Source organism: Periplaneta americana, chromosome 10 (genome assembly GCF_040183065.1).
Source record: "Periplaneta americana isolate PAMFEO1 chromosome 10, P.americana_PAMFEO1_priV1, whole genome shotgun sequence".
Taxonomy (NCBI): Eukaryota; Metazoa; Arthropoda; class Insecta; order Blattodea; family Blattidae; genus Periplaneta; species Periplaneta americana.
The window spans coordinates 128,241,624-128,267,769 of record NC_091126.1 but is presented as its reverse complement, the minus strand read 5'-3'; the positions used below and the strand labels follow the sequence as shown (position 1 = coordinate 128,267,769).

Sequence of the window (26,146 nt, the reverse complement as noted above, 5' to 3'; positions counted from 1 at the left end):
CTCTATTTCTAGCGACACTTAATGCCAAGCAACGAAATGTGTATGGAATCACCAGCAATCGTAAAAGCGAATGGATTCAAAGCAAAGTTGTAAAGCAGTATTATATTATGGGCATTCGTCCTCTCGTAGGCCTATAGAAGTAGCACCCAATCAGTTGTCTATTTCTAGCGACACTTAATGCCAAGCGACGGAATGTGTACGGAATTACCAGCATTCGTAAAAACGAATAGATTCAAAGCGACGTTGTAAAGCAATATGATACTATGGGCATTTGTCCTCATGTATTTGGTAGCATCGTAACGAGTTGTCTCTATTTCTAGCGACACTTAACGCCAAGCAAGTGTATGTGTATGGAATCACCAGTATTCGTAAAAGCGAATGGATTCAAAGCGAAGTTGTAAAGCAGTATGATATTATGGATATTCATCCTCGCGCACAGAGGTAGCATCCAACCAGTTGTCTCTATTTCAAGCGACACTTAATGCCAAGCGACGGAATATGTACGGAATTACCACCATTCATAAAAGCGAATGGATTCAAAGCGAAGTTATAAAGCAATATGATACTCTGGGCATTTGTCCTCATGTATGGATAGCATCCTAACCAGTTGCCTCTATTACTAGCTACACTTAATGCCAAGCAACGGAATGTGTACGGAATTACTAGCATTCGTAAAAGCGAATGGATTCAAAGCGAAGTTGTAAAGCAATATGGTACTATGGGCATTTGTCCTCGTGTATGGGGTAGCATCCTAACCAGTTGTCTCTGTTTCTAGCGACACTTAACGCCAAGCACGGGCATATGTACGGAATCACCAGTATTCGTAAAAGCGAACTGATTCAAAGCGAAGTTGTAAAGTAGTATTATATTATGGATATTCGTCCTCGCTTAGGCCTATAGAGGTAGCACCCGACCAGTTGTCTCCATTTCTAGCGACAATTAACGCCAAACAACTGTATGTTTACGGAATCACCAGTATTCGTTAAAGCGAATGGATTCAAAGCGAAGTTGTAAAGCAATATAATATTATGGGCATTTGTTCTCACGTAAAGGGTAGCATCCTAACCAGCGACACTTAATGACAAGCAACGGAATGTGTAAGGTATCACCAGCGTTCGTAAAAAGCGAATGGCTGCAAAGCGAAGTTGTAAAACAATATGATGCTATGGGCTTTTATCCTCACGTATAGGGATAGCATCCTTACCATTTATCCAGATTTATAGTGACACTGAACACCAAGCGAAATGTGAACATAATAATCAACGGTACTCGTGAAAGCGATAAGGTTGGAAGTGAAGCTGTGAAACATTGATATTATGGGCATAGGCCTACGTCATTGCGTATAAAGATAGTATACTAACCAGTTGTCTCTATTCCCAAAGACACTTAACACAAAGGGAGGACATAATTTACCTTAACCATCGTCATTTTAAGTCTATTGATTTGGAACCAAGTTGTCAAACAGTACTATGATATGAGTATCCAACGTCGCGTATAAAGGTGCCATCTTTACTGGTTGTCTCATAATCTTAACGGCACTTACTGCCAACGGATGGCATGTGAGAGGACGTTATAGTGTTGCAAATGTATCCATTTTCAAATCTTTTTCCTGGTTGTTCCTGCCTGGCTTGTGAATAGATTGTGATTAGAATGAAAGTTGAATTCGTGGGATTACTTTGCGAAGTGGTGTGAGAAATACATGTTTTAAATAAAATGAAAGAAATTGTATTCCTCCGTATTTTTAGCGAATAATGTTACATTAAATTTGCAAATTAAATAGACTATAACACATATTTCGAAGTCTCCAGATTTTTGCATAAGCCAATTCTAATTCCGAGTCATAATGCTACAAATACCAGAACTGAATAGCTCTACTACATTTTTTTTTTTTTTTAGATTTTATACTTTTTATACGTTTGTATAAATACTTTAATTTTTTACTGGAGTAGTTTATTAAAGAAATGCTTATAAGTAATAGATTCTCTGGCATGAAAATCTTTGAAGGGATGGACTACTACTGCATTTGAAATATGTTGGAATCCTTTGATACCCCAGTTAAAACCGATTTCGTGTAAATCTCTACGTGGTGTATTTAAATAGGCCTACAGTTCCCATAGTTCTTCTAGAAAAGCTTAACACTTCACATGTATATTATTTCGGGGTAAATTGACTCATACAGTGTAGATCCGAATATGATCAAAAACCATCCATACAAGAGAGGTCTATCGTTTTTCGTTAGGTTAGCAGGAAAGCTGAAATTACTTTATTTGCGTGAAAATAATTCTGTTATTTGCAGGTTAGCATTGCTTCTTTCTTACACTCCCTTTAATGTTAGAAATTTATTTCAATGTCAATTACTAGTAGTGAGTGTTGAGTGAATAATTTGACTACTTAGGTCTGGACTTTAGTTGAAGATTTTTTCGCAACTGAGTGAAGATTAATTTATAATAATTTCATACTATTAACTGTTATCAAACCAAAATTTGATTCATAAAAGTAAGTAATTTAATGGCAAGTGGAAATGGTAGGCTAATTGTAAAATATAAATATCACAGTTGAAACACTACTATTTGCGGATTACAAACTGTTGATGGCACATTCTGAAGATGGCATATCAGTTAACAATCTTTATTTAATAGGAAGTGAATATATGTGAATTTCTCTGGATAAAAGAAAGGTCATGGCATTCATCGAGACGGAAATTAATGCTAAAAGATTGCTTTTTCCTCCGAAGTCATATATTTCAATTTGAACTTACACTGTTTTTCAAGGGAGGTCTTCTATTCTAGAAAAAGTCTCCACATCTGCAAAACGAAATAATTATATCAAAGTAACAGGAATAATAAACAGTACATTTAAAACATCACTTGTCCAACGACATATCAGGCCGAAACCGCACAAAATTCTGGTCAGGCCCACTCTTATCTGGTAATGAGACATGGACGAGATGAAAGGAGACTAAAAATGTAGGGCATATTAGGGAAATGCGCTTTGGGCGCAGAAAAGCTGGTTACAGACTCTGTAGGCTGCAAGAAAATATCTGAAAATGGGCCTATCTTGAAGGAACTCTTAAGTAGAACATGTAATAAATGTTGTATAGTACATCAGTGTAGGAAATGCTGAAAGAACGTATTCTCCCTATGTATAATAGAAGAAAACTAAAAGCAAAGTCAAATGTGTACTTTCTGGCCAAAGGAGTGTGTGACCATCGGTACGACGATGGATTTGAGATCATAACTGACCAGTGAGATCTAATAGGCGTACAGGACTAGATGAAGGAGAAAATGAAATTAATAAAGAAACCATTTTCAAGAAAATAACTTGTATCAACATATCTTTCTAAATTTGTATAACAAACAGTGACCTTAATCAATTGATTTATATTATGTTGTGACCAATGTAACTATAATATATCCCTTTGCCTTAAGAAGTAGATGACTTATCAGAAACTGCATTTATACACAAATGAAATTTTTACTGAAGGAATAACCCAGTTCTCTGTTCGGCTTCGAAGTAATTCGAGAGAGTCGTTATTTTCAGAATATAACATTTCCCCTGTTAGGCCTATATTATTTTCGGAAATATTAACGGACTATAAATCTCAGGCTTAAACAGAGTTCAATTTTTTTATTTTTCTTTCTGTTTGAATATTCCTATATGTGAAAGAAACAGAATGGTTCTGACATGTATTGCATCTCTGGAACACTTGTATTCAAATGTTTAAATTTGAAGCTAGCAACATCAGTATGCGATACTGAGGTCGGCAGGAAAGGGTTCTGAAGTAAATATCTTAAATTTTAATACTCATTTAAACAAAATATGAACGACACTTTAAATTGAACAACTCAGTGCGTGATTTTGCTGTTGACGTTTATCATAATTGCAATCTTCCACTGTAATCATTTTAATGTTCCCTTAAGTGTCTTGTAAATTGAAAAATGGTATAAAATGCAAATTTTCCACAGATTCAATCTATAAATAGAGATACAAGTTACTCTCCTTTGTACCGAAAAATACTTTGTCATGCTTTATATTCTCAGTTGTATTTCATACTTACTCGTCAAACTTACAGCTTAAGAGGTTTGCATTTTATCGTTGAAATTTGAAGCTTGAAGAAGTTTTAAATATAGAACGTGAATTTGAATTATTCTGATTGTATTGGTGAATACTGGCGGCCGGGTAGCTCAGTTGGTAGAGCAGGTGGCTACGGATTGAAAGGTCCGGGCTTCGATCCCAGGTGGTGACAGGATTTTTTCTCGTTGCCAAACTTTCAGAACGGCCCCGAGGTTCACTCAGCCTCCTATAAAATTGAGTACCGGGTCTTTCCCGGGGGTAAAAGGCGGTCAGAGCGTGGTGCCGACCACACCACCTCATTCTAGTGCCGAGGTCATGGAAAGCATGGGGCTCTACCTCCATGCCCCCCAAGTGCCTTCATGGCATGTTAAGGGGATACCTTTACCTTTTTTTTATTGGTGAATAATTCACTTTATTCTGCAGCTAATGGGAAACATAACTGATGTTATAATAAAAATATGTAATAAATAGTCGCTTGGACTATGATTGCATTTTACCTTGTAAACCAATTACAAAGCAAAGTTTAAATTATGTTGAGTATATGTGAAATTCTGCGTGTGTAGCCTACCCTATTTATTATTTACACGGTACATAAATTTATTTTGAAATGTATACTTTTCTTGAAGAAACCATGCCGCACAGGTTGAATGCTTTTTGCATAAACATAATTTTCAATTGAAAGCAACCAAACAGATAATTATTACAATTGTATTCAATTGAATGCAATTTACGATACTTCCTACACATTTCTTTTATAGATTTTGGAACATAGGCCTGTAAGTCTATTGTGAATAGGAACCATTTCACACCTCACACTGACTGTTTCTTGTCTTCATTACAAAATTCTCCTCCTTGAACCACAAAATATTTCCTTATGGTTTTCTGACTTATGATATCTTTTGGATCGTGGTTATGGCTGTAAGCGATTGTTTTCCACATGAAACAATCTTACTTGTATTAGTTAAGTAATGTTCTTATTGTTGTGATAATGCAGTGATGTTATACCCCGTGTTCGTTTTTGATTTGGAGCTTTAGGCACTTGACTTATGTTCACGACGTCATAGGTTTGTTTGCCGAACCTAATAAAAGACGATTTTGCTGATTTCATAATTGAGGCAATGACATGGGAAAGGTCGTAACTGCCAAAAATTCGAATTTTTAGGTTTTTCATTGAGAAGGTAGTAAATGGCCATGCCAATGGCACAGAGAAGGTAGTATGTCCGTATGTAATGAAACGAATTTGGAAACGTAGTTATTAGATGTTGTAAGTTGTATGTGCACAGCTGTTGGCGCGGAGAAGGTAGTAACTCCTTTACAGCATCAGAGTGTGTCTAGACAAATATGGGCTGATAACTGTGCAGGCAGAATAAGAATCGGATGATTCTAATGGTCCTGATTTACATTATTGCCAAGAAACATTTTGATTCAGTGGACTTGAAATTCCTGGTTTCAGAACATTCCTACATGCCATGTGATAGGGAATTTGGCATCATAGAGAAAAAAAAAAGATGCAAGACCATGGTTCCAGAAGAGATAAGGCCTAATAATGTAATAATGATGAAGGATGAGGATTTCTTCAACTTTTCTGCAGAGTGTGACAAGTTTTTGAATACAACTCCTATCAAAATCAGCACCCTCAACTGGATTAGACTCTCAAGAGCTGATTTTCCTCTAATAAAAACAAGACAGTCATTTAATGACCTTGAAATGTGGACAGAGCACAGGATTTTTAAGAAGGGACAGTCATTAACGTCAATCACTAACTTGCAGTGCTTGCAACGCCTTGAAAGAAGACCAGTCGTCCCTGATGCCAAAAAGAGAGACTTGTTATCTATGTTAGACTTTCTCGATGAAAAGTACCATGCATTTTACCGAAAAATTTGTGCGTAATGTATAAATAACGTTAATTCTCAGTTTGGCTAAGGAGTGATTTCAATGTTGTATTGTCATAAAATAGGATTTCACAGATAAATCTGTGCCAGACTTTTCAAATTTCATATGTAACACAAACATGAGTCTATGCGTTTCATTTAAAGCAGTTTCTGTAATAATGTAAGTGAGAAAATGTTCATAAATTTGTGTTTTGCTTCCCCTGAAAAATTTTGTTTCTGGCAGTTACTACCTTTCCCATGTCAGCGCCTCAATTAGTGATATTTGGAATGTCTGAGTTTCGCACTTAACTAGTTTTTACTTTTTATTTATTTTTTAAATTAATGCCTATGTCCGTTTTTAAAAACATATAATGTTTTGTCACATGGACAAGAAAATGTTAACAATTCTGAGAAGGTTTCGTCGAGGAATTTGCTGGAATTGTGGCCAATTGGCCAGAAATTTTTTCACACAATGATCAACGTCATACTGATACTTTTCTCCAACTAAAACTCTTTTGCGAAAGTAAGTTTCAAGAATGTTTGTAGTGCTACTAAGTTGTGAAATTCATTTCACCCCGAAGAAATATATAAATTTAATTAATTTTATTTGTAAGAATCACGTGGACAACATTTACTCGCTGCTTTTAATAAAAGGCTGCATTCATTTGTTGACAAAACAATAATAGCAATATACATATCAACAACAGACTTGGTCTACATAATTTATCAACGCCCTGAGAATTAAACTCGCTCCGCGATATTGACCTCAGAAAAAAGTGCCGCAAGCTCCCATTCAAAATCGAACACGGGATTTAATTAGTGATAAGTACACTTTATTAATTCATATAGACGTATATGCTTGGGCTGATACCTTGCTTGTGAGTGAATTCTCCAATGGTTTCCAGATTACTTGCCGAATGTCAGGTAATTTCCACGGCGAAACCTCAGTACCCATTTTGCCAATATATTAGGCTTATATTGCTATCACCAAAATTCCATCGGCGCTAGATATGGATGGAATTCAGGTAACGTCGTTCAATAATTAACCATTTAAAATATATAGTGAATACAGTATCACTTCAGAAATTCTATAATGTAATTTTCTTGTGTGAGATTTTGCTTCTCACGTGCCTTTTGGCAGCTGTGGACGAGCGATTTTTGGCCTTCTGACACTGAGTACAAGGGCTCATTCCCTTAGCTAGAAAGGAGTACAATCCTCGCCATTGTCTGTTATAAGTCACGGCTAATACCTAAAGCGATCATTCCCTGCTTCTCCAAAATCTTGCATCGGATGGTGCTCTGGAACATTTCCCGCTTTAAAATGGGACCTAAGAGGTTATACACGTCTTTTTGGGTTTCCTTTCAAAAATTTTCTGCATTCCTTCAATGAAAGGGCGACCTAGGGGTTGAGACAAATGAACTATCTGGTTGGAGCTCACACAATTTCTTCCTCGCAGCTCCAAATCCTATTTCCCGCCTACCTTTGAGTGCGTTTTTTCCTCCCTCGTATCATCATCATTATCATCATCTTCATCTTTGTGTGGAATGTACTAATACCTGTAGATAAAGTAGGAAATCCCTTATCATGAGTTACAAATAAAAAGTAAACGCAATCTGTATTCTCTCAATAGGGATGGAATATGGGCTAGAACGGTCAAATGATGATGGCAGTGGCAATATATACGGTGAAGAAGACAAAGAAAATGACAATGACGGAATTTATGGTAATTCTGGTGGTGGTAGGACTAGAGGTTGTAATGCTGGGGCAAAATAGGCGTTAACTGTTAATGCTTCCTAACTTTAAAACTTTTCCAATAATACTCTTTCAGTTAATGTTATACATTTATAAATAAGCTATTTGTTTTTGGTTGTGTAAGATTTACGCCTAACATGATAAGGCCTACGACACTTTTTTTTTAATTTTCGCACTATTTCCTAGATGTAGAAAGATTAATCGTTTATGAGCTATAGGGCCTATATTGTCTTTACCAGGAAAAGAAACGGAAGGACAAGATATATGTACGATCCGTTACCAGGAGATATTCTCCGATCATCTGGAGAAATGTTCTTCGTGACGGATCCAATATATAGGCCTAAGTTCCCTGTATTTGTTTTCCCTAACTATTCAACTAATAGGATGAATTTGCGATATTGGCCAATAACGTTTCAGAAACACCTTAAAATCAACCAATCACAGTTGTGTTTCTTGATTAGACGCTTTGTAAGGAAGCGTCTTATCTCATACGACGCCTTTTACAATATTGGACAAGTAATCTGTAGTAATTGAGCGAGTGCTGTTTAATCTTACTGATAATTTCACGAGCCCAAAGGGCTTAACTTTGAAAATTGCGTTTTCAGTGTCTGTAACTTCAAGTAATAAATATATGCCTGTAAAAAGCTTTCGTGTTTTTATTCTTTTAATGTAACATTTCAGCTTTCTTACTTTTGAGGTTAAGTATTGTTGTTTCGTATTTCCGGTACTCTGCTCTGAGTAGCTGGGAATAGTATTTAATATGTCGTGGTAGATAGCAGTTTGTTTTTTGACTTAAGTACAAGGAAACATGTCTTATTGCTGTGTTTCATAATAATTATCTTTTACGTAATTCGGTTATGCAATTTTATTCATTGAATAATATTATTAAATTGCACTCTTGCAATTACTACAGATAATACAACTGCGACACATTAGATGTTTCTGCATCTGTGGTACAATGCTACAGTACATAATTTTTTCTGTAGTTTGTTGAATCACAATTCCTTTGTCTTGGAATGAGCATTGAATTTTTGTTCCTAATCCCAAAGACTTTAGTGACAACATGTAGGCCAAATTATATTATAATAAATAAAAATTACAATGAAGTATTTTGGCTTCTGCAAATGATTTTGCATAAAATTCTTAATATTTGATGTGTCAGGATTATTAAATCATGGTGGAAGTATCTTAGCACTTTGCCCGTTAAGGAGTGATTCTATGTGATAAATGGATCAAAAAGGTTAGTGTCATTTTGTTCTTTGTGGAGTGGATTGTGATAAATTTAATGTTATTTGTAGTAGCCTTGAGTAGATATTTTATTTAATTTCTAATATATTTTCACGGTTACCTTATGAAAGATGGTAGAATAGATCGTTGCGAAAATGTTTAAAATTGTTTTGTTACCACAAGCTTAAAGTACGTTATATAAACTAAGAAAAAATTGGAAATAAATAGAGTAACGGAAGCTAGTAGATCGAGAATTTTTAAGCTTTAACATGTTGGCAACTAAATATTTTGCGGTGTGTTATAAAGAACCGTGAAAATATACTATAAATCCCATAATATATGTACTGAAAGCAAAGAAATAACCTCAAGTTTCTTAAAATCGGCTTCAGAAAGAGCCAGACAATACTAACATTTATTGTTCCTTTCACAGCATAAAATCACTTCTTAGAACGAAAACCATAGGTCACTTTACGTTCTGCATTTATTTCAGATTAAGGAAAAGATTCTTTCTGACTTCTGTTGGAACAAAATACAGTCAACTCCTGTTATAGCGAACCTCTGCGGACTTGCATATTTCGTTCACAATATCCGAGATTCACTAAATCCGAAGTGTTTCTTCCCCAATCGCAAATGACAGGAATGCATGAAATTGTGAAAATGAAATTAAAATACTATACAGTAATTAAAATATTTCATATTTGTGGAATAGATTACACTGTATACTGTTACAGTTGATTTAGCTGTCGACCCATGTCCGCTTGCGAAAGACTTCTTTCAATTTCACTCATAATGGTCGCCTATCTCCCAAAGAAACACTTTACGCTTCGACATTTTTATACAGTACATTCACTGTTCGAACACTAGAAACAGATTGATAAGACAGAAATGACAAACGCTGTTATGGTATGACTGCGTACTCAGCCTTGAAATTTGCTGGGTCACTTAATGGTAACTGAGAGGTGGTTGATAGAGTTTGAAAAACATCGGAATCTTACCTTCATTTATGTTCTGGATATAATGTTCGTCCCCTTTTAATAAAAGAAGTCAATTTCATTTTCCGTCATAATGGAAATGTTTCTAAGAACAAAAGACAATCCTGTGACGGTGGAGGATTAGAAATAACAGTAGAGTAATGTGCCTGAGAACTGAAGGCAATCCTTCGACGGTGGTTTGAGGCAAAGTCGTCACGCGTTGCCGGGATTTACAGTACAGCTCATTGTCTATTAATCACTAAACCTGTCTTTGTCTCTTGACTAAAGGAGTAAGAAACTTAGGCTGTTGTTCTCAACACATTCTTTCAAATTTATACATGAAGCTCTGACTTCAAACAAGAACTTGTCAGGATACAACTCTTGTATCTTAAATTTTTAAGGTTCACTATAAACGGAAATATTAATGTACTTTTTAATGTATGAGGGACGGGACCAACGATTTAGGTTCACTATAGCCGAATGTTCACTATAACCGAGTTCACTGTATTCAGAGTTGACTGTATGACGTATTAGTTCTTCTTGAGTAGCTTTGTGTGTCCGTGAAAATGAGAAATTTATTACACATTCCTATGCCTTCACACTTTACAGGTTCTAATTTTAAAGTATTTAGTTTTATGGTCGAAGGTGTAATCTACCGTTACAATGACTTTTTTGCGTTAGGCTTTATTTAAATTTGGATAGAACCAATTACTTCATAAATCCAACTTGTGTTCAGAGTAGGAGTTATAGCTTAAATAAATCGTCCATTGAACCGACTTACAAGCTCCTTCAACGTGTTGCTATAAACCGTTCTGCACTAAGACAAAAAAATGATTATATTAAGCAACGTGTATAATGCGAAAAATTTTACATAGTAATTACATTGACATGACGTTTAAAATTATTGTGGATCAGTTTCGTGGGAATAAAATATTTGCATCTTGAAGTGTTGATGACCACTTTGATGGACGGGAACATTACACCGTTAAGCGAGATGTTAACGCATACATTTGCAAGGAAATGGCTTTAAAAAAGTTACGTTCTCAAAGTTCCTAGTGTTAATTATTTCTGCCTTGATTCTTGACTGCCATGTCTGCAAGTTTTTACTTCATATGCATTGTTAATTATTTTTTTTTTACGTATCCCGTGGAATTAATGTTATTTGTACTTACCAATTGGAGAATTATAAGTATATCAATGTTTTAAAATTTTCAACACAATAATGGCAACCAGCGTAGCTTAGGCGGTAGTGCGTTTGCCTATTGATACGGAGTTGCGCTCGGGCGTGGGTTCGATTCTCGTTTGGACTGAGTACTTGGTTGTGTTCCTTCCGAGGTTTTCTCCAAATGTAAGGCGAATGTCAGGTAATCTATGGCGATTCCTCGACCTTATCTCGACAAATACCATCTCACTATCACCAATTTCATCGATGCTAAATAACCCAGTAGTTGATATGATATATTTTATTCCCTCAGCTTACATCGATCGTGATGGCCCTTCACATTTCTGTATACAGTGTCATCGCTCCCTTGGTTATATATTATGCTTACGCTTTTTTAACATCCGACTCTTTCATATAAATGACCCTGATGACTTTTCTGTCACGTCTCTCCCCTCTGTTTCCCTCTCTTCTTTCTCTAGTTACCCCTCCCTTTCCTAATTATCTATCTTATTCTTACTAATCTCATTTAACTTAACAATCACTTCTCTCAATTCCTTAGTAATTGTTCCCAACATTGTTTACATTAAGTTGAACTCTTACATAGTAACTTATCTATTCACTTGAATCACTAACGTTCACTCACCACTTATTCCCACTAATCTAATCTGTATATTTTCAGACGAAATAGTTTCTACACTTTTATTAAATTTTCATTCCCACTTTCTTTATTATATTTCTATCACTATTTACTTATTTTCACTCCCTGCTTATTACTTGTATCTTATTCTTTTTCACTAATATTCCCTTGCCTTACCGTCTTTTCTGTCACCATCACCATTTCCACTTTATCACTTTCCTATGTTTTATCACTCATGCACCAACCTCTTAATTTATAACTTTTCTGTCCCTTACTTCCTCCCACTGATGTAGGCCTGCCTCTATTCGGTGTCGCCAATGTGCCTTCATTCCTTCCAGTTCTTGCAGAATCTTGACTTCTTATCTTAGTTTCTTCATCTCTCGATCCCTTTTAAATAACCCAGTAGTTAATACAGCGTCGTGAAATAATCAAGCAAAAATGCCATAATGTGTGTGTAAAACAATAGCATTCGTTTAAAGAAATTCTAAAGAATTTGTTACAGAACTTACTGAACTTTCAATTAGTAAGCTATATTTTAAGATATTTTTACCATTAAAAATGTGTTCATTTTTTTAAGTCTAATAAATTAAATCCGTCGTTTGACAATCTATCGAGAGCCAGATCCACATATCTCAGCAGAAGTGAACGATCATTGAACGCGGACAATGTACAATATGCCCCTCCCCCCCCCCCAGACATCGTTTTAGGTTATCTGGTTTAGTAATCGGATTTTGCTACTCATAGTAAACCTCCATTTTCATGACGATCCTGGATTGGCACGTTGAATGGCCAAATTTTTCTTGGAAAAATTTCTTCGTTAATGAGAACTCAAAACTAGCTCTTATTTCGCACCGCTAGTCAAAAGCATGAAGCCTTAAGGCTTATTCACAATGAAAATTAAACATAACGAAAGCGTTAACTTAAGAATATAAACGTTACGGTAAAATCAAGAAGTCAAAACATCATTCACGATGGGAACATAAACATAACAGCAAACATACTTGGTAACAATGGAAACATAACAACGACGCCATTTCCTCATATTCTGTCGTATACTTCAGCGCTCCGCGATTGTGTTCTGTTTACAAATCACGTAAGCATAAGCATGAAAGTTTGGAGTTTGCAAACTTTCATGTTAATTTCTTACTGTAATGTTTATGTCAATGCTTATGTGAATCATTTGGTAGCCTGGGCGCAAACTTCTGTGTTTATGTTACGGTTATGTTTAATTTTCATTGTGAATGGGCCTTTAGACTACACGGCTATAGCGCTGCACTAACAATGTTTTCATAGTTCGAATATCCGATGCTTTTTGCACTAGTCTGAGAGAGAATAGCGGATTTAATTATTAGCTGTAATAACAAAGCTTTCAGCCACCGGCGTAGCACAGGCAGTGGAGCATTTACCTGCTGATCTGGGACTGTGCTTGGGCGTGAGTTCGATTCCTACTTGGTCTCTTTGCGTACTTGTTTTTTTTTTTCGAGGTTTCCCTCAACTGTAAGGCGAATCCTCGGCCTCATTTCGCCATTATATCCAGAAAGAAAATATATCACCACAATTTCTTAAGTCTTTGAAGTATGGGTTATTTCAAAAGTCAGTTCAAACATTAAACCGCTATAAATAGCCTATTATAATATTTGAGATAGGGAAAAAACAAAAACATCACAGTATCGGGCAAACAATGGGGTTTACAAAACATTGCGAAGATGTCAGCCGTTCTCTTGTTCAACGTACAGCATTCTGTCTACGACATCATGCACAGCATTTTGTACATAGTGACTTGGCATTCTTGCGAGATGGCATCTTTCAGTTGCAGTAGGATTGTTGGATGTGTCAGGAAAACTCATTCTTTAAGGTAACCCCACAACCAAAAGTCGGCCGGATTGAAATCTGGAGATCGCGGAGGCGACATTGTTGAAAAGTGCCTAGGCCTACTGATGAGTTTGGTCGAAGAACGAACCTCAATTACGCGTGTTAACTCCACCATTACTTTTTAGTAGGTTATTTTACGACGTTTTATCAACATCGTAGGTTATTTAGTGTTTGAGTGAGATGAAGGTGATAATGCCGTTGAAATGAGTCCGGGGTCCAGCACCGAAAGTTACACAGCATTTGCTCATATTGGGTTGAGGGAAAACCCCGGAAAAACGTCAACCAGGTAACTTGCCCCGACCGGGAATCGAATCCGGGCCACCTAGTTTCCCGGCCAGACGCGCTAACCATTACTCCACCGGTGTGGTGGACAATAATGCAATAAGACAGACTGTTATAGTAAACGGGGAACGCTACTACAGCATGTTACAGAACTTCGTCATCCCTAGACTGAGGAATCACGATATGGAAAACAATCTTCATGCAAGATGGAGCTCCACCCCACATCTTTATCCCTGCAAAACAATTAATTACCTATATGTTTGGCGATCGTGTCATCAGTAGGCACTTTCCAACAATGTGGCCTCCACAACCTCCAGATTTCAATCCGGCCGACTTTTGGTTGTGGGGTTACCTTATAGAACGAGTTTTCCTGACACATCCAACAACCGTACTGCAACTGCCATGTCGCAAGAAATTGCCAATATTCCAAGACAGTATCTGCAAAATGCTGTGCATGGTGCCGACCAATCTGGTCTACTGTTTTTTTTTCCGTTGGTTTCTTTAATTGATTATAACTAATTTTCAGTTAAATAAAAGGTAAATGCCGCATAGAACCGCAATTACAACGGAACAATAGACGTATTACAACACCAAATACATTTTAAATGTTAAAATACTGATAGTCGCGATATGACCTAGGAGTCATAGCAACTATAAATAAATAAATAAATAAATAAATAAATAAATAAAGCTAAAAACGACGCTAAATGCTTGTACCAAATTAAACACCTTGAATTTCTTCTTCTCCGTCATCACTTCCCGGATGAAGCAATAGAACTCCCTCTTCCGCTTTCAAAGATATCCCATCAGAGTTTTCTGTATCTACCAATAGGTCTTGTTTCTTTAAGTTTGTTTCCATATTTGTACTGTGAAAAGCCTTAAATCATAATTTTTAATCCTGTTTCATTGCAGATTTTCCATAGCACAAATCCTGATTACGATCAGACATTAAGTAATTTTACTGAATTGAAAAATTTATAAAACGACATAGTGTCATCCACTGAGACAAGTGGTTTTTAGGCTAGGAGCTGACATAAATGTGAAGATTATTCCCAAGAGTCCTTGCAAAAACGCTCGCTCACGTAGGTCTACCTTTTAGTTTTCTCTGCCTTTTTCCCTCATTGATTGATTGATTGATTGATTGATTGATTGGATGTAGTGAGAGAAGAAGAATGATCAATTAAATAGTCGACCTACATATTGATAATCGCGTCGTTGCAAGGGCTCTTGAAATTCGTGCATGGCTCAATGTTGTCTGCCTTTGTCGTCCTCACACAGAGCGAGGAGCAATTCGAATATTCGTTAAACCGAACACTTAGAAACTCCACGAGGCGAAAGAACTTTGCATACTGACTTCAACACCAGGCGTTCAATAGCAATATAATTATAATTTATATTTTTCGTAACTGTTGTGCACGACTCTAATGTGGATTGTGTTTGTTCATATTCGACAATATTTTGAGTATTGTTTCCACCACTGAGAGTGAACTAGTCCTCATCTATACTCAATTTTCGAGATAATTTCTGTTTAATTTCCGCCTGAGATAATACACGTAATGAAATGTGGTATCTGTTCTTAATCAGCTTCTTTGAATTCAAACAACAAGAACGCATATTTTCAGAAGTTTGCGTAAAATATTTCAAACGAGTTTTCTCTAGCTAGGTTTTGGCTAATATGAAGAACCTCTGCAGCCTGAATATCACTAATTCTTGGTCTTCGCAATTTCATTTTATCATGAACTGAACCAGTTTCTCTCTTCTCTTTAATTAATGATCGATAACAAAGCATGATACAAGGAAAGTCGCTCAGATGCATTTTTTGTCCGAAAACTCCTTAACCCGAAATTGAAGTTTCTACCACATTCATAATAACATTGCATCAAACCGATTCTTGTTTAAGATTTAAAACCATTTTCTCGAACTTAGGAAATATGTGTAATAAATAAACCAAATATCTAACAAATTTCTATTTATTTTTCAAAGCTTAAATAATTGTTACTTTATAAAAACACTATATAGGCCTACTACCAGTCTGTAATGCGGCTCATTAGAGAAAATTCTATTATTCTAATACTTCGGTTTAGAAGTTAACTTACAAGTAACAAAGGTAAGCAAATGGTTGTCCCTTCTTTTTCATGCTCAGTAGTACGGACTTTGATAAATCTGCAACCAAAAGTAGAACTACTAGTGAAATAATTTATTTATATATAGTAATGTCACAAGAGGTCTGAGATTTGCCGATGTGGATTTATTTGGGAAATCTCAGACCTCGAGTGACATTTATTAGGATTATTTCGTGAATAAAATAAAAATTTAAATAATATATCCTTAAAATTCGCTCACAAAATGTTATTAATTGTATATTTATGAATACTTAACCTATTCAGACATTGTGAAGTCGAAATAAGATGAATAACGATTACTGCAATAGCGAAATTGAATGTTATTCAGTAATGGCAACTGAGAAAAGCGAAATAGAGGTTTAAAATGTTAATTACATGTACTGCGCTTTTCTCTTGTTATTATAACAGAAATACGTTTCCATTATCTGCTGAAATCATAATTTAATTTAAATATGTTATAGTATAATTACAAATGACCTGATTAATACATTAATTAAATGAACAATTGTTATGAAGGAGTGTCATTTTCTATAGATACAATGGACATGGAATTAGAAGATGAAGATGTGGAAGTAGGACTTTGCAATTTATTTAGTACAATGGATTCATGCTCATCGATTTAAGTGGAAACAGTTGGCGACACTGACTAAGCAAAAGAACGACCATGCGATAAATTGATAGTGATAAATCGAGCTGCAGGAATTATCGCGATGTATGACTGTGAATGGTTGGAATTCAAGATTGAATTACACATCATTGGCCGAAAATGAAATGACGTCATATAAACAAAATAGTCTTATTGTAAAATAATTAAACAGAATAGGGGACATCCGAAATAAAGTAATGTTATCATTTATGAAGTTGACGGCCATTGTTTGTTTTAGATTTCATTTAAAATTTCTTCAATTTTCACGACATTTTTGTAATCTGTAGGAACTTAATGATAAGAATTTGCGTTGGATAATTTCTAATTTAGCCGAGAAAGTTGTTGGAACAAAACTCTGGACTATAGCTACATATTGAAGTTTTAACGTCTCTAATGTGAAGTAAAGTATTACAGATATATCAGGTGTAGATAAAAAAACTTGGATTCTTGTAGCTTGAAGTTGCACGGCCGGCTGTTGCCTTATCAGCGTGTGACATCATCATTTCATTTGGAAACTGACTTCTATCAGCTGATGTAATAATGAAAGCAATTTTATTGCTACTAAAGAACTTCAGGAACTTCGTCTTATACAAATTGTTACACATTTCCCCAATTTGTAGGAGGAATATAAACGTTTCACATCGAAATTTATTTCGCTTCTGTCATGTATTCCATGAGAATTTCGGGTAGAGTTTGTATGAAATTGAAGTACATCTAATCTTCTCTTTTATTCTCTTGTGCATTTCAAATTAACAACTTTTGCAGTAGTTACAATTTATTGTTTACATTAATAAATGTGGAAGTATGTGTTATTTCTTTAGTTTTTGTTGCCACTGCTGACCGCAAGAGAAATAACTAAGAAAGAGGTTAGTGAAGTGCTTTGTGTGGAATGTGGCACTTTATGGATTGCGACGAACTGAAGAGAAACTGTTAGAAGCATTTAAAATGTGATATGGGGAAGAATGGAGCATTTGAATTGGAGAGAGAGAGAGAATAAGAAATGAAGTTCTGATGGAAAGAGTGAGTGAAGAAAGAATAACGCTCAAACTGATCAGGAAGAGATAAAAAGAAACTGGTTGAGTCACTGGCTAAGAAGAAATTGGCTACTGAACGATGCACTGGAAGAAATGATGAACGGAAGAAAAGTTCGGAGCAGAAGAAAGTATCAGATGGTAGATATACAGCATTGAGATACAGTATATATCAATCGCTTGCGAAGAGAGAAGACGGAAAATATGAAATATTGCAAAAATACTGGGTTTGCAGTTAAAGACCTGTCTTGGGAGAGAGTATGAATGAATGAATTTATATTTAGGTAGAATATGATGAGAAATATCGTAAATTTTGTGTTCGTATTCATAGGAGGAATAGCTGTCCAAAAGGTTCTGTTATTTAAGTTAACTACACATAATTGAGCCAAATGAATGAGATCCCTTCCCTCAAGCGACTTCAGCGTGAGGGTATGAAATGTATGCTAAGCGTTTCTATCTTTCTTTTTCTGCAGATTGAGACCAGCATCGTATTACAAATTTTTATGTCAGTCTAAATATACAGAAAGATCGAAATTCTGGATCTATACATTAGTATTATTATGATAAAAATGTGAAATCAATTTTATTACTCTCAGTAGTCAATGACATTTTTTTTCAATGTAATTCTTACTTAGACAGTTTCAATTACACTACAACTTGAAACATTTTGTGATTTGATTAACTTTTATTCAAATTAAGTTCGGGAGTCAAACATCAAACGAAAGTAGCTGCATTGTTACAATGTATAAAGTGCGGTAGGGTAAACATTGGTAATTTCGTGATAATTTCATGAAAATTAATTTAAAATGCAAATGTATAAATATATCCTTATTCCGATTTTTTCATCTAAAAGACGATAACTTGCTGTACAGATCTGGAGACATAAAAGATTGGATACGTTCTTGAATATGTGCCAAAAACCACTTTTACAACTTAAGCTGAAATGTTGGTTATTTCGTGATAACCTTGGAAATTTCGTGATATTGCATTGATAATTTCGTGAGAGGTAGAAGAATTGTGGAAAAATTCATTAAAGTGAAATGTAATTCTCATTTATTGTTACAAGACTTCAAACATAGTAATTCCGTCTAATATTCATAGCAAGAAAACATAGAAATACATATCAACACATAATAAGAATGAAATCAAAGTAAAAATTGAAATTGAAAAGGGATCTTCTTTGCCCTGAAAGGGTGAACACTTTTATTACGAACTTTACTATAGCCTATATTACTAGGGTAACTCCAAAAGTAATGCATAACGTTTGTTTAAAAATTATATTTTTATCCTACAGCTTTGCTATTTTCACAGAATGTAGATGCGTCCTTAAGGAACAAAATGTCACTTTTCCACATAATCCCTGTCCCTTTCAACTGCCTTACGTAACCTAGGAACGAGGGCCTGTAGACCAACACGGTAAAAGTCTGGACCAACACGTCTGAGCCACTCTTTAGCAGCGTGCACAAGGGAGTCATCTTCTAACCTCGTTCCGCGAAGAGATCCTTCAGTTTACCAAAGAGATGGTAATCGCAAGGTGCCAGTTCAGGACTGTAAGGCGGAGGTTTCAGTGTTGTCTATCCGAATTTTCTGATCAGGTCTGTGGTCTTGTGACTGACATATGGCTGTGCGTTGTCGTGCAATAGCAGAACATGCTCCTTCTCCCGATGTCGTCGAACACGACTCAGTCGAACTAGAAGTTTCTTGAGATTTGCAACATACCCGTCAGAATTAATGGTGGTTCCGTGTGGCATGATGTCCATAAGCAAGAGTCCTCCTGAATCGAAAAACACAGTAGCCATAACGTTTCCTGCCGAAGGTGTACTTTTGAATTTCTATTTCTTTGGTGAATTTGCATGACGCCACTCCATTGTCTGCCTCTGTCTCCGGTCTAAAATGGTGGAGCCATGTTCCATCTTCTGTCACAATTCTTGCAAGTAAGTCATCTAGCACTTATCATTGACACTTAGCATGATAACAAATCAAACAGAAGCTACACTGAACCCATTGCGTCTCCGTTTTCTTTTTTGTTATCACATCTTGTCTTCAGACTTATAAAATTCCTATTGTAATAAAATTTAAAAAATAGTATAAAATGTAGCACTTAATGCTCAACAAAATTTCGCCTCAAACAGCTAAGATTTCTATCAGTAAAGCTAAGCCTATATGGCGACTACGGATGTATCTAAAATTCCAAAAACATTTCCTAAAATTTAATGAAGATACAATAAATCTTTGTACCAAATATCATATGCTTACCTTTAGTAATAAGCCTGTAATGTAATTACAAACATCCACAAAATTTGTATGCCTGAGAAGTCGACGCAAACTTGCTCTCTCGAAACATAAAAGCTCACTGAAGCAACTACAATAGTCACACGAAGCTTAGCTGTGTGTTTCTGGAAACTGGACAACATATGCAATCCCTTGGCGGAAATTTGGATCTCGCAACACCATTGGTTAGTTCACAAAAGAGCAAAGAAAAAGTATCACGAAATAACCACTGCCACGAAATTACCAATGTTTACCCTAAAGGCAGTGAAACAGGAGGAAATGGGAGGTGAAACAATTGAAAGGTACGCTATCGCGCGTCCTTGCAAGGGAATTTTTGCCTTTGAAAAAATGTACATGAGCTGCTATTCGGTTGATCACTTAAAAAGCAATGTGTGTAAAAGTATTTGCATATTCATTGATAAAAAGGTATACTTTTCTTATAAAAATGGTAATAATGTTTCCTTCAACATTCAACGTTTCTTACAGAACACAATTTATACATCATCTTGAGAATGTACCACTAATATTCAAGAAGAAAATAACGGTTTGTACATGATAGTCTCTCGTCGCGTTAGAGATTATCTCGATGAACAGTAATCTTGGAAAATGATTGAATAAAGTGTCACGATGTCATGGCCGTTCAGATCACCATACTTCATTATACAATACTTCTATGGAACACCTACAAAGAATGAAGAATACTTATAGGAAAGTATATAGAATGGATGCCAGATTATCCAAGGTTACTCTGGTGTCAGGAAGGAACTCCTCAGAATTGAGTGAATCTTCAGATATTTGTGAAGACTGGAAGTACAGAATTTGAGCATCTGTTGCGAATGAAAAAAATATTCTGATCTTACTCTTAAAATTAAAGTAATTAGTTTCAACTTAATTGTGGCCATTATTCTGACTAAGAAGCACTTCTAACCCAGTATTAATAGCAATATTTGTTTCTATTTTACACCTGGAAACACGCCCAGGTAATTTAAGCATACTTATGAATTACCATATAGGCTATATAGTATACGTATGTTTTCGGCTTTATCAGTGCCGAGAAATGATGCCGTGAAAATTTAATGAAAATCTTGTGTTGTTTCAAATCCATTCTAAATTAGTTTTATTTAGACGTTTAGTTAGTACTTAGTGAGGTTCTTAAAGTAATTATCTTCAAGCAAACACTGTGAAAACTGCTGCCATGAATTTTCTTATAGCAAGTTGAGTCTTAAAGCAATGAGACGAAAGCATTATGACCTTATCTTCCCATGAGAACATGTTAGTAATTAAGAACGCATTTATTTGAAGCCGTAAAATCGCGTATCAGGAGCATTTGGCTGGCACCATGAAGCATCCACGTGCTGGTTTCGTATGTTGCAATAAAGTTTTTCTTTTCGCTGTGTCTCAGTGCATTGCTTTCAGATACACGAGCTTTACATCGCATGCCAAGTAAAAACCCTCTTGCACTCTTTAATGTGCAGTGACGTAATATTATGCTGAAGCACGTTACTGTTGTACTGAGGTTGCAATAGGAAATATATCGTGAATTATATCAAAGAAATTAAATGGCAACACCCGAAATATAATTACAGAGAGCCGGGTGGATAAGAACGGTCTCTTTTCAAGTATCGTTTATTCATTACATTTGGATGACTTTATGGTGTTAACCTCTAGATACTTGAAGATATTTTGTCTGTAAATTGCTATTCAACTCGTTTTGTTGAATTCAGTGGGCTAGGGACTGCTTCGTCCCGTGAATATTACATTTTAATATATTATGTAGAATAGGGCCTATTTCTGATTGATTTTTTACTATCGAAAAGTAATAGTAAATTATTCTCGTACTACAATTTCTAAAATTAAGTTAAATTTCAAGTACAGAGTTATTTCCCGGTTCTAGATCTTGAGTCTCGTCCTCTAAATTTTTTCAGCGTGGAGAAGTAAATGGAATACAGAGTTGCTGAAAATTGATCTTACATTCCTAGTTCTGGTTGAACAGAATAGAGCAGAACAGGTTTCACGGCCGGCCGGCTATGCGCGCGGAAGTGGGATACTCAAGGCCGCGCGAGGCCGTGAAACCTGTTCTGCTCTATACTGCTCACCCAGTATTAAACGTGCAATTGTTGTAAATCTGAAAATTTTATTTTGAAACTGGCTTAAGTATTTTTATGAAATAAGGTGAATCCTCTATTTTCTGGTGTGAAAAGCGACTTAGATGGTGATGGGAAGATAATATTAAAATGGATTTGAGGGAGGTGGGATATGATAATAGAGTATGGATTAATTTTGCTCAGGATAGGGACCAATGGCGGGCTTATGTGAGGGCGGCAATGAACCTCCGGGTTCCTTAAAAGCCAGTAAGTAAGTAAGTAAGTAAGTAAGTAAGTAAGTAAGTAAGTAAGTAAGTGAAAAGCGACTTAGCTAGTTTGATTTCGACTTTGGGAAATCTTATTTAAGAGTTTAAATATCCAAATTCAGGAGGTCCCATTACTACGACATATTTAAATTTAGATTTCCGTTATTTTGTAACTAATATGTAGCGTCCCCAACGTCGGTGATTTCTCCCTGAATCTGGCGAAATTTAGGGAATAAACTGTCGTCGATTATGGCCAGAGGAACTTTTATTGGTTTTAAATGTGTGTGCAGATCTTTTTTTTTTTATTCTATACCTCCGATTGCGACGTCATCGCTGGAGAGAATGAAAATATATCCATTCCAACAACACTTTTTGACAACAATTCGTTTATTCCGTTTTGGTTTCTCTTCAATTGGCCAATAGTAAGATAAAAGGTAAAAGCAAATTCAACCCCATGACAGGCCAAATCGATCCAGAGGGTTAAGGCTCCAACCCTTACGAACAATCGGTATTTAATATTATTATTGTTATTATTATTATTATTATTATTATTATTATTATTACTATTATTATTATTAATATTATTATTATTATTATTATTATTATTATTATTATTATTATTATTATTATTATTATTATTATTATTAAATAGTTTGCATTACTATCTTTGTATCATCTCCGTCACGGCTATTCTATTATTATTATTATTATTATTATTATTATTATTATTGTTATTATTATCATCATCATCAATATTATTATTGATCTCTATAAAATTTATGTACACTACTGACTGTACCCGAGCACGGGCATATGCTCGTTTCGTGTATCTATTCATATGCATCATTTCAAATGTAAATTGTGAATAAATTTGAAATTTGAATTGCAGTAGGGATGTCAGCCCTACGTACCCGCCACCTTTATCCCCTAGGAAATATCTCTGGTTCTCATTTCTGCTAGAGGCCGTGTCGACCCCAAGCCCATAGTGCGGCTGGAAGGATTTGATAAATGGAATATTTCATGACGCCATCGGGAATCGAACCCGCGACCTTCCTGCTTGTAGTGTTACTCCTTAACCCCGACGCTACCGGCTCCCCAATAGCAAGATATAAAATATAAATAGGAGATTGTTTGTGTCAATTGATAGCGGTTGGCTAGTGTTAGTCATCAATAATAATTGTAGTAACATTATATTCATCTGTCTAAAGATAAGCCGCTGTGGTAATTCCTATGTTGTGAATACAGTATCTTTAATCATAGAAAAACATGAAATGCAATTCGTTCAGGAATTCAGAAAAGGAGTGGCTGGAAAATGTCAATTTAAAAGTTAAGCTTTCAGACGTCTGAAAACTCTACTGCAGTGAGGTGTAAATTTTATCAACAGTAATCTCACTAGACGTTTTGATTTATCTAGAGAAAATCAAAACTCGAGTGGGATTTAATTGACTATTACACGATTAGAAAAAAGTATATACAGATTAGAAGTAACGAAGTACTCCAATACAATAAAATATTAATTGACTTAGGAAAGTACAACTGTCTTCAAATGTATTATTGTACCATCTCAACATTACAAATATTACGCTAGATGCATGCTAGATGGCAGTAGTGTCTTTATACAGACACTGTAATGATTACTATTCAATAAATCTTAATATTAAACAATCTCTGATACGTGACTATCCATAATATCATATAGCAGAAGTTCTTTTTATCCTCTCAGAGCAGAAGCTATAACATAACCTAACTAATATACACAAGTGTTAGAAAAGATTTAATTAACCACGATGACATAAAAAATAAACATGAATAATTTTAAAAGGAATAATTATTGAATGTACAATTTTAAAATTTGAATGTGGTTGCTGGTTCAACTGATGTTATATTGGACGTGTGCGTAATAGAAGTGGAACTCGTTGATTTAGGCCTACATGGTATATTCAACTTATTCAGAATTTCCGAATGAATAATTTTAAAAGGAATAATTATTGAATGTACAATTTTAAAATTTGAATGTGGTTGGTGGTTCAACTGATGTTATATTGGACGTGTGCGTAATAGAAGTGAAACTCGTTGATTTAGGCCTACATGGTGTATTCAACTTATTCAGGATTTCCGAATGGTGCTCTTCATTTATTTGTAAATCGGATTTCAGAAGATGCATAGGTATGATCAGTGATTTTTATTAATTCTTGTTCTTGAATGTCAATGCGAGTCATATTTCAAACTGCTGTGCATCGACTGGAGTGGTTTGTAATTTTATTTATATTTTTGACGTCCAGACCAGCGCAGTTTCAAATGTTGGCAAACAAAGAAACAAATGCTAGGGAAGCGATAAAATTAAACAAATGCTAGGGACGCGATAAAATTGTGCGATAAGCAGCCATGATTGGTTGAAATACGTCCTTTCGTACCGTTTTATTGGTCAAAAGTAGTATGACGTAGTAAGAATGTAATAGTCAATGAAATTTAAAGGTAACATTTAATTTATTAATTTACCATTCAATGGAGTAACATTTAGCTTGCCTGACCTTTGAACGAGCGGGCCCGGTTTCAAATGCTGGTTGGGACAAGTTACCTGGTTGAGGTTTCCCGGTGGTTTCCCTCAAGACTTTAAGAGCAAATCCTGGGTAACATTCGGCGCTGGACCCTGGATTCATGTTGCTGGCATTATCGCCTTCATATCATTAAGATGCTAGATAACCTTAACAGTTGATAAAGCGTCGTAAAATAAACCACTAAAATATTACCATTCAAAGTTAAATAAACATAAACTGTCTTTCAAACATATGGCCTGTCACTCCAAACGAAACAAGTTTTCTCCTGCCAATAAAGCTAGGGTAATTTGAATAATTAATAATTTACTAATAATAAAATAAATTTAAGAGGACATTTAAAACTCGCAGAGGAAGAAGAAGGAGAAGAAAAGCGTTTTACGAAGCAGTTACACATGAATGAATATATGTTTAAACCCTCGACCACGCCCCGCTCGCCGCGATTTTTGAATTGCCCATGGAACTCTACTACGAAGAAAGAAAGCGTTTGCTGTTACCCTGACAACATGGAATGTCTCAAGCCCCTTTACTTAGCGATGTTCGGTCTTTCAGGTACTGTTTATATAAATATTGGAAGACTTAAATCTCCAGACCATAATGTGCAGTTATTGCTTTTTCTACCAACTTAAAAATTATCTTGTGTTTCTTGGTAAATTTCCTTTCTACATATGGACATTGTGCGGATGACGTGAATACAGTATGTAAGGAGAAAAATCCACAAACGATTAGGGAAAACACGGAAATTCTATTTGAAGCAAGTAAAGTGATAGGTTTGGAAGTAAATCCCGAAAAGACAAAGTATATCATTATGTCTCGTGACCAGAATGAAATGGAACTATAAAAATTGAAAATTTATCCTTCGAAGAGGTGGAAAAATTTAAATATCTTGAAGCAACAGTAACAAATATAAATAACACCCGGGAGGAAATTAAACGCAGAATAAATATGAGAAATGCGTGTTATTATTCGGTTGAGAAGCTTTTGTCATCTAGTCTGCTGTCAAAAAATCTGAAAGTTAGAATTTATAGAACAATTATATTACCGGTTGTTCTTTATGGTTGTGAACCTTGGATTCTCACATTGAGAGAGGATCAGAGATTAAGAGTGTTTGAGAATAAGGTTCTTAGGAAAATATTTGGGGCTAAGAGGGTTGAAGTTACAGAATGGAGAAAGTTACACAACACAGAACGGCACGCATTGTATTCTTCACCTGACATAATTAGGAACATTAAATCCAAACGTTTGAGATGGGCAAGGCATGTAGCACGTATGGGCGAATCCAGAAATGCATATAGTGTCTTAGTTGGGAGGCCGGAGGGAA

The 26,146-nt window shown here is 35.5% G+C and overlaps 1 protein-coding gene across 12 annotated transcripts in view; it reads left to right on the top strand.

Annotated features, from left to right (window-relative positions):
- Window positions 1–26,146, top strand: part of NfI (Nuclear factor I) — an 849,368-nt gene that overhangs the window by 20,107 nt on the left and 803,115 nt on the right. Inside the window, exon 1 of one of the 12 annotated variants that reach the window (XM_069838129.1) lies at window positions 7,640–7,669. The exons of the other annotated variants lie outside the window; for them this stretch is intronic. Within the exon in view, the coding sequence (XP_069694230.1) occupies window positions 7,649–7,669 (21 nt within the window). The 5' untranslated portion in view covers window positions 7,640–7,648. Of the gene's footprint in view, window positions 1–7,639; window positions 7,670–26,146 lie in introns of those variants that run through there. 12 annotated transcript variants of the gene reach the window in all.